Source organism: Arachis ipaensis, chromosome B01, assembly GCF_000816755.2.
Source record: "Arachis ipaensis cultivar K30076 chromosome B01, Araip1.1, whole genome shotgun sequence".
Classification (NCBI taxonomy): Eukaryota; Viridiplantae; Streptophyta; class Magnoliopsida; order Fabales; family Fabaceae; genus Arachis; species Arachis ipaensis.
Genome location: NC_029785.2, coordinates 26,333,474 through 26,342,938, shown reverse-complemented (window position 1 = coordinate 26,342,938; position 9,465 = coordinate 26,333,474). Strand labels below are relative to the sequence as shown.

Sequence of the window (9,465 nt, the reverse complement as noted above, 5' to 3'; positions counted from 1 at the left end):
TTAATCACACATATACAAATAAAAACCCTTTTTAATTTTTATAGCTAGAAATAAAAAGCTGTTATTCATCGCAATTCTGTCTCACATTTTTAGTGATATGAATCGTTTGATCTCATTCTGCTTTCTCAATTTTTTAATGTTCTAAATCTCTTGATCTTGTTCTACCTCCTCAATCTTTGGCTTTGCCTCCTGTCCATCTCTCGCACTACCTCATCGATCTCATATATGATTTGTCTCCTCAATCGTGCTCTCAATCTTGTTCTAACAGTAAGGTAAGTGAAATCTTAGATGATTCTCTTTAAATTCCTAGGGTTTAATTTTTTTATAGTTGTAATTGATTCTTCAAATCTCTTCCAGTTATATAAAATCGCCAAAAAAAAAAAAAACCTAATTCCCTCTTAATTCGCTCAAATCACTTCAACCCTGATGAATTATGAACATGTATATATGTTCTTTTCCATCGTTTTGTTTTACTTTTCATTTTTTATTGTTTGGCTATTATGTCCGTATTATGTGAGAATTTGCCACCTCCAATGATTTATTGAATTCTGTTGTCGTTGATAGGGAACAAAGCAAATTATTTTGATTCAAATAAAAAATTCATTATATACACTATAATATTTTGGGTCTATAGTCACAGTTTTTTTATCATGATAAAAAACTGTAATCATAGACTCTCTATAGTTACGGTTTTTTACTGTGACATAAAAAAAAATTATGGTCACGGTTTTTTAAAAAAGGATGATTATAGAGTATCCATAATCACGGTTTTTTTTTAAAAAAAAAAGACGGCCTAAAAAGGTCTATGGTCACGGTTTATGGAGTGATCTAAAGGAGTCTATGATCACAGTTTTTTGGGGTGACCAAAAAGAGTCTATGGTCATGGTTTTTTGGAAAAGGGTGACCTAAAGAGGTCTATGGTCACTTAAAAGGATCTATGGTCACGGTTTTAGGGGGTGACTTTAAATGGTCTATAGTCACGGTTTTTCAAAAAATAGTGACTTTAAAGGGTCTATGGTCACGGTTTTAGGAGATAATCTAAAGAGGTCTATGGTCACAGTTTTGGGAGTGACCAAAAGACATCTAAGGTCACGGTTTTGAGGAGTGACTTAAAAGAGTCTACGGTCACAATTTTGGGAGTAACCTTAAATGGTCTATAATCACAGTTTTGGGAGGTGACCTTAAATGGTCTTTGATCACGGTTTTTCAAAAAAGGTGACCATATAGTACCTATGGTCACAGTTTTAGGAAGTGACCATAGAGTACGGTTTTTCATATTAATTTTTTTAAACCCCTCTCCCAAAACGTCGTCGTTTTCCCCTCCCTCCCAAAATCCCCATTCCCTCGTAGCTAGGTTTTAACTTAGGAAAAATAAAAGAAAGATAACCAAAATTCCAATTCCCTCCCAAAAGCCCTCTTTCGTTCTTGCTCCCTATTCGTTGTGCAAAACCCTCGTCGTTCTTGCTCCCTACCAATCCGTTGCCTCTCAGTGTGTCGTCGTCGTCGTCATCAGAATCGAGAAGGAGAGGAAGGCGACGTTGAGAGAGAGGGACGTCGTCGAGCCAAACGCGAGAGAGAGAAGGGGCCACCGCAATCCACACCGCCACTGGAGAGATTGTCGCACGTCGCTGCTGCCATCAAGATCACCATTGTCGTAATCTAGTGTCGCCGTCACATCGCTATGGAAGAAGAGAGGGAGAAGATAATGCAAGCCAGTGGCCCAGGGGGAGGAGTTGCCGCCGTTCGTGCCTTCAGTCGCCGTTGCGGTCTCGCTATCTCCACTGTTTGGGTAGTCACCGGAGGGAGCCGTGGCTGTCCGCGCCGCCGTCGGAGCTGTTTCTCCATTTTGTCGCTGTCTGTGTGCTCGGGTATGTTTGTTCCCTCTTCCTCTGACCACTTTCCCCAACAATGTACCGAATTCCTAAGCTAAAAACCAAATTAAGCTTTAGGGTTCTATTAAGTTATAATATGATAACTTTAAATCTGATAGCTTTAATGTTTTAATGTACCCCTTTACTTTTTGCTTGCTGTGTTAGTTATTTCTTGCTGGATTTATTTAACTTTTTGCTTTGCTGCTAGTTTCTGTGTTTTTCAAATCTTGCTGCTATGTGCTAGTTTGTTAAATTGTTAAGTTGCTAATTGTTTCTGTGTTAGTTGTTTCTAGTTAAATTTAGTTGTTTTTAGTTCCTAATTACTCAATCATTATAGTTTTTTATTTTTATTTTCTTTTATCTGTTTACCAGAGTTACTTTTTCTGAAACATCTGACCCCACTTTGATTTAAATTTAGTCAAGTAGCAAATTCTCTTGTTCTCAAATGTGAATCCTTATGGCTAGTTTTCAGTAAAAATTTCTGTGTTTTCAATTTTTCAGTGCAGCAACAAAAAACTTGTTTGGTATGCTTGTAAGGTGGTTATTTGTTGGGACTGGCCTGGGTCTGGGCCCTCCTGCTGTTGCTCTGTATGTGACAGAGGTATCAATATGGTTGCATTTGCCTAATTGAGTAGGCTGAAATTTTAATTGATTATTCGTGAGATCACAATATTTGGTGGATGGTAGGTTTCTCCTGCTTTTGTATGGGGTACCAATGGAGCCTTAATCCAGATTGCAACTTGCCTTGGTATATTGGGAGCTTTATTGATCGGAGCTCTGGAAATGGTCTTCTGTGCAGAGAGTCCACATTGGTTATACAAGGTTGGCAGCTAATATTAGATGAAATTTTCTCTATTTTCATCGTTTTATTGTAACTTATTGCTGAATCCCATAAAATATGTAATGTTGATAATACAAATTGTTTGAGAGTTCCTCTTATGTTGCCTTTGAATGTATGCTTGATATCAAGCTTTTTTTTTTGTCAATAAGTGAAAGCTTGAGTATGCCTTGTTATGTTGCTGTTGTATCTATTTACTCTCTCATTGTAGTGTTGGTTTAAGTTTGTCAGTAAAAAGGTTGAAGAATATATATGTCCTAGGGTTTGTAGTTCTCGAAAACTTCTCTTCACTTATTTGCTTGTTCTCATTGTTCTATTTAAAAGCTAACTTTTATGGGTGTGAATAGAATATTATTCATGACTTGTTCTATTTTGTTAGAAGTTGGAGAACATTCTTATGATTTTATAGTAAAATTGATGGTAAGAAATTAAGAATATTGAATATTCTAACATTAGATTTTCGATAGGAAGTGCGGATTCCTACCCTTGAAATTAAGAAATTTATGAAGTTAATCAATCTTGACCAAGCTGAGGTTCAAGGTTCTCAGTAATAGTCATTACATTTGTTGTATATAGTAAAAGCTGGTCAGGGGATAGGAGGGATAAAAATGAGAAAAAGAATTGAAATTTTTATCACTGGTTTGCATATAGTTAGTAATAGTCACACCTTTTTAAACATGTATGCAGTCATTTCTCTCAACTACATTTTTCATTTTCTAATCAATATTGTTATACATTTGTATTATGTTGCCCCCATCAATCACTAGCCAACAGATTTTTATGCCGGTTATTATTTCCTTCAATCCTCTTCTCATTGGATAATACAACTCATTTCTCCAGAGTGTATCCTTTAATTAGTTTGTTTTGTTTTGTATTTTGTAATTTTGAAAGTAATTTTAAATCACTTATTTTGTTAAATGTCTTGGAAATATAAGACCATTTGAGAGTTGGGTTCAGCAATTGAAGGTGCAAACCTATCTGTTGGCATCCTCATTATTATTATTATTCATATTATTATAGATTATCAGAAAACAAACTAGTAACTGTTTGAGTGACTAGAACTACAGAGACCCTGCCCGCCTCCTCTCACTTGTTCAATTCTTGAGGTGAAATGAAATTAGATAAAGCACATATTTGAATTTTGGATGATGCTTTATATGTAATGGGTATGGATATGATTGATCCTTCCCTTGATTGAGATATGTTTGACTGTGGAACTTTGCTGCAGGGAATAGAAATGCATATGAGTTCTGTTGCTGAGAATGTATTTCTTTATCGATCCTCATTTTTATTAGAAGTTAAAACTTGAAGTTGTTATTTTAAGCATGATTAAGTAGCTCAATTGATTGGACTATCAGCTCATGTTGCTTATTGTATACAAAGCTAGTTTTATGTAAATTTTTTTGAAACTATCTAGCATTGTTACCTTTGTATATAATAAAGTTTCTATAATTTCAAAAGGACCACCTTTAATAATTTTGAAAAAGTAAATGATGATTTGATTATGTTGGAAGAATCCAGATCTGTTAATTGGAAGAATAAGGAGCGTACTTACCTAAGTTTTATCAATTGCCAATCTAGAGCTTTTCAGGTTTGCTTTGTTGTTTATGTTTCTTCATTTTATATTTCCATTTTTTTTCATGTGCTATATTTATATGATTTGGTGCTTTTATAGGAATTGAGAGCTACAATGAAGTCTGTCAAAAATGAAGTGTTAAAAACAAAAAGAAACTACTTAGAGGATTTCAAGTACTTTGGTAATATATACTGTATCTCTTCAAGTACTTTATATTGTTTTATGTTCTGTCATATACTATGATGCGGATGTGTGTTGTATAGTGTGTACTAGCTAGTATATGTGTGATGTATGTATGTTTTGATGATATGTTTTTTTCTCCTAAGTTAAAGAAGAATAAATGTAAGTGTTTATGTCTAATGTGACTTTGCTTTACATGTTAATAAAGCAGGTGCTTGCATGTTAATGAAGTAGGTGCTGAGCTTTCATATGGTAAAGTGGCTGAAACAAAAGTTCTCGAGCGTTGAGAAGGAAGAATAGCAAAACAAGAATCAATCTATCCTGGCAGAGTCTGAATTGTATTGCTCTCACGCCTGTGGAACACTTCTGTTAATAGTGTCTACTTAGTATTAGTGTATATATCACTGTATAAAACTGAGATTGAGACAAGTGTATTCACTCAACTATATTGGTATGTTAGTTGGTTACTTTAATCACAACTTAACTTAAATGTTGATTATCATTTTTCTTTTTTAGATTTATTTTGTGACTATCATCATTTTGGGATGTGATTATACTTTTAAAAAAAAATTAAATCTCATAAAACAAAATAAGCTATGGTCACGGTTTTAAGGTGGGGGTGACCATAGATAAGCTATGGTCACAGTAAAAATCGTGACCATAGATAAAGCTTTGGTCACGGTTTTAAGGTGGGGTGACCATAGAGGCTATGGTCATAGCAAAAAACCGTGACTATAGATAAGGCTATGGTCACAGTTTTAAGGAGGGGTAACTATAGAGGCTAAACCGTGACCATAGATAAGGCTATGGTCACGGTTTTAAGGTGGGGTGACCATAGAGACTATGGTCACGGTTTTAAGTGGAGTGACCATAGAGGCTAAAACGTGATCATAGCATCTACGGTCACAGTTTTAATAAAGGGGTGACCATAGAGCAACCTATGGTCACGGTAAAAAAACGTGGTCTAAAGTGTCAGAATTTGAACATTACAACCGTCACCATAAAAACCGTGACCATAAATAAAAAAACTGTGACCATAGGTCTATGACCATGACAAAATAGGCCACGGTGAAAAAACCGTGACCATAGGTCAAAAACCATGACCATAGACCAATGGTAACCCTTTTCACTAGCCATGGTCGCGATTTTTCACCATAACCATAGACCTTTTTTTGTAGTGGTAATATTTCTTTTTTCTTACTTTAATTTCTTTCTTTCTATTTTGCTACTATGATATATAACTTATTTTATTTTTTTTTATTTTTATCCTAAATTTTATTTAGATTGTTTCAAAGATCACACTGTATCTCATCAATAATGCAATTGCATAAATTGTCTAGTTAATAATGAGAAGGGTTTATCAAGAGTAATGAGATAATGCAATTCTAAAATATAAATTTTTTTTACTGATATTGCTACTTGCAAGTTATTGCAATTTAGAGTTAGAGTGATAGAATGATAATCTTTATTTCTTAAATCAAACAACAAATCTTCCCTTGTGTCCACCCTAAATAATAGGCAAACTTAAAATCGTGTTAGTCTAATCACATGAAAGTTAGATGGAGAGAAAGCAGGTTAATCTAATAATTATTAATTTAATAGTAATTCTAGAACATATTTGAGTAAATTATAGTTAAAGCCCAGGTGCGTCCCTCGCTACTTCTAGACCTTAGATTATTCTTTGTGACCTACACTAATTGATTTATTTGCTGGATCTTAAATGCCCTTGCTACATTAAGTACCAAACTTGGGACTAATATTAAATCCCAACAATAGTTTGCTTAGTGATGAATCTATATTTGATGATAATTTTTGTTTTAAATTGAGTAAATTTCATCACATAAACTCGTATTTATTCACTTGAATAATATACTTTTGTGATTTCTCTCTAAATTGTACCTAATTATGAAAATATGCTTTTTTGTGCCTTAATTAATTAATTTAATTCTACTTTTATTCTATTCGATGTCGTGATATATTTTGTTGTGTGATCTCAGGTCCAATAGGCAAGGATGGCTTTGGAAAAGTGGAAGAAAAGCATGCAAAGTGAGAGATTTCATGAAGAAACAAAGGAAAAGACCACACTGTTGTGTGCATACGCACAAAGAGGAATTCAGCCAGTGTGCGTATACACACAACCCTGTGCGTACGCATAAGTCTTAATGCGTGACTCACATTAAAAAATTTCACGTGGCTCGCAATTTGGGGGGACTTTTGGCCCGATTTTGGAGACCCTGAAGTTGAATTGGAAGCTCTATCAAAAGGGCAACATTCCAAGACACACACACATCATATTTTAGTTAGTTTTTAGCATATTTTAGGTTAGTTTTTTAGAGAGGCACTCTCCTCTCTCTATAATTTAGGGTTTTAGGTTTATTTCTTTTCATAGATTTAGGTTTTTATCTTGTTTTAAGTTAGTTTTCCTTACTTTTTATTGTCCTTGTAGCTTAGTTCTCTTAGTTTACTTGTTAATTTCCTTTATTTTGTTACTTTCATGTTCATGAACTCATGTTAATTTTGATTTTTTTAGTGAAATTTGATGTTTTTATGTTTATTGTTGCTTAGTGAGTTATTATTATTGTTTTCTTGCCATTGGTAGCTATAGATTTTATTATTCACGCAATTTACCAAGCTTTTCCTTTTATGCATGCCAAGTGTTTGATAAAATGCCTTTTTTAGTTTTAGTGTAGTTTTTCACACTCTTGGCTTAGGATTGAAGACTTTGGTGACCATAAGTCATTGATGTCCAATATTGGTTGATAGATTAGGGTTGTTAATTGATTTGGTTTTCGCTAATACTAGTCTTTCACTAAGCTAGTTAGTGAGTTGGCTAGGACTTGTGGATTGAGATCAATTATACCTATTTGACTTATCCTCGATGTTAGGATTGACTTATCCTCGATGTTATATATATCTTAGCTTACTCCTAGTTTTATTGCTAGTTATTGCATTTTTATTTTAGTTGGTATATATTCCATAGATATTAGTTGTGATTGGATATTGTGAATAGTAGATAGCTCCTAGTTCATTTCTTCCTAAATGTTCATGATGATTTTTGGATAGTGGAAACTAGGAAAAAGAGCTAGGAATTTTGAATTGCATCCAAGACATACATACATACATACATTCATACATGCATAGGTAATAAGCTTGGTAAAAACAACAAAAGTTTTCAAGAAAATCTCTTTTTAGGTCATTCCATTTATTTGATTCAAAAAATTCTTTTTTTTTCAACTTGCTTGAATTATTTTGTGGAACATAGAAGAGAGATAGAACAAACAACCTTGCGAGTTGTTGAGTTTTTAATGTATGGTTGTATATTTTAACTACAACTTTTATTCTTGTGTGCTATATATGTTCCTTCTATGATTATGATCTTGGATTTGCTTAATTCTTTATGTCCAATGTTTGATGTTTGAATGCATTTAGAACATAGTTATCAGAATCGAACCGGCAATCAACCCAGTGAGATTACTAAGTCACCGGGTTACTAGTTCAACCGGTCGGTTGTAGGTTGAACTGAAAAGATAAAGAAATTTTAAATTTGCATGACTAAAAGAGTTAATACAAGAAGTTATTAATTTGGATATGTCTACTAGTTTGTAATATATATATATTAAAAAGCATAATATATTATAAAGAACAACTTGGCCTGGTAGGAGAGCATTCTTCTTTATGTTAATGTTTCTAGGTTCGAACCCAAGAGGCAACATATACTAAATTTTTGAAATTGGTATCGTTGATGTCATCTTCCGTGTTGACCGGTCTAGTTCAGTTCGCAGTTGAGCCCGGGTTTAAATGGATTTAACGAGTTTGACTGGTTCGCTTACATGACTGATCAGAATGTTAACCCGGACCGGTTAAGAGACCGGTTCACTAGTTTTCAGTCGAACTGATGATGTTAACCCCTTTTGAGCCTTATTAACCTCCATTGATCTTAATAGTAGCACATCACAACCCTAAGTGAAAAACCATGATTTTCTTGATTTGCATCTTTAATTAGCTTAGGTTGAGGAGAGTGTATCATTTAAGTGTGTGGGAATTTCGGGAAACATTGGTAGAGAATAAAAAAAAAAGAGAATTGAGAAAATAATGAAAAGGGAGACAAAGGTTACCCCAAAGAAAAAAAATGTGAATAAGGAGTGCATATGTCATTTGAATGGAAAAGAATACATGAATGTGTGGAAAAAGAGAATAATGGATAGTTAGATTGAATTTTAGTGATTAGGTTGATATAGGTTAGGTGGATACTTAAGATAATCAAAGATTCAATTTCTTAGTCCACTTGACCATATTCATCCTACCCTAACCCTAACCCATTACAACCTTAAGAAGTCCGCATGATACTTGCATACATGCATCAAATATTTGTTGATTGTTAGATGAAGAGTAAATTCTAGATAGCATGATTAGAGCATACTTGCATACATGTTAGATGAAGTGCTAGGGGTTCGAATGCTCAATTCTATATCTCCATATCTATTAACATCTTGCAAGTTGCTTCATTCTTTTGAGAACTTGAATCAATTTTTTGGATTGTGATTGCAATAAATTATTTCTTTGCTTTAGCCCTATATGTTTATATGCTTGATTGGAAATTTGTTTGTTTGTTTTGACCAAGTCAATAGAAAACTATAGAATAGATAGAAGTGAATAGCATTAATAAGAATAGTTGCGTGCATATAAGTAGTTTCATTCAATAAGTTGTTTCTCCTTTGGTCCTTCTCCTTTATGATTAGCATAAGGATATACTATTGTTTAAGTGTGGGAGAATTGATGAATCTATATTTGATGATAATATTTTGCTTGAATTGAGTAGATTTCATCATATAAACCTGCATTTATTCACTAGAACAGCATACTTTTGTGATTTCTCTTTAGATTGCACGTAATAGTGAAACCATGCTTTTTTATGCCTTAATTAATCAATTTAATTCCACTTTTATTCCATTCGATGCCGTGATATATTTTATTGAGTGATCTCAGGTCCAATAGGCAAG

The 9,465-nt window shown here is 33.6% G+C and overlaps 1 protein-coding gene across 1 annotated transcript; it reads left to right on the top strand.

The window, feature by feature from the left end:
• Nucleotides 1,682-4,752, top strand: LOC110265617 (probable plastidic glucose transporter 3). Its single transcript, XM_021108673.1, has 5 exons — nt 1,682-1,868; nt 2,378-2,472; nt 2,559-2,693; nt 4,385-4,458; nt 4,677-4,752. The coding sequence occupies exons 1-5, from the start codon at nt 1,682-1,684 to the stop codon at nt 4,750-4,752; spliced, it is 567 nt and encodes a 188-aa protein (XP_020964332.1).

Bases quoted from the DNA above. Each gene is read 5' to 3' on its own strand.
- LOC110265617 (XM_021108673.1), top strand. From the start codon at position 1,682: ATGGAAGAAGAGAGGGAGAAGATAATGCAAGCCAGTGGCCCAGGGGGA. The intron at 1,869-2,377 runs GTATGTTTGTTC...TTTTCAGTGCAG, and splicing joins GTCGCTGTCTGTGTGCTCGG to CAACAAAAAACTTGTTTGGT. The intron at 4,459-4,676 runs GTACTTTGGTAA...TTAATAAAGCAG, and splicing joins AACTACTTAGAGGATTTCAA to GTGCTTGCATGTTAATGAAG.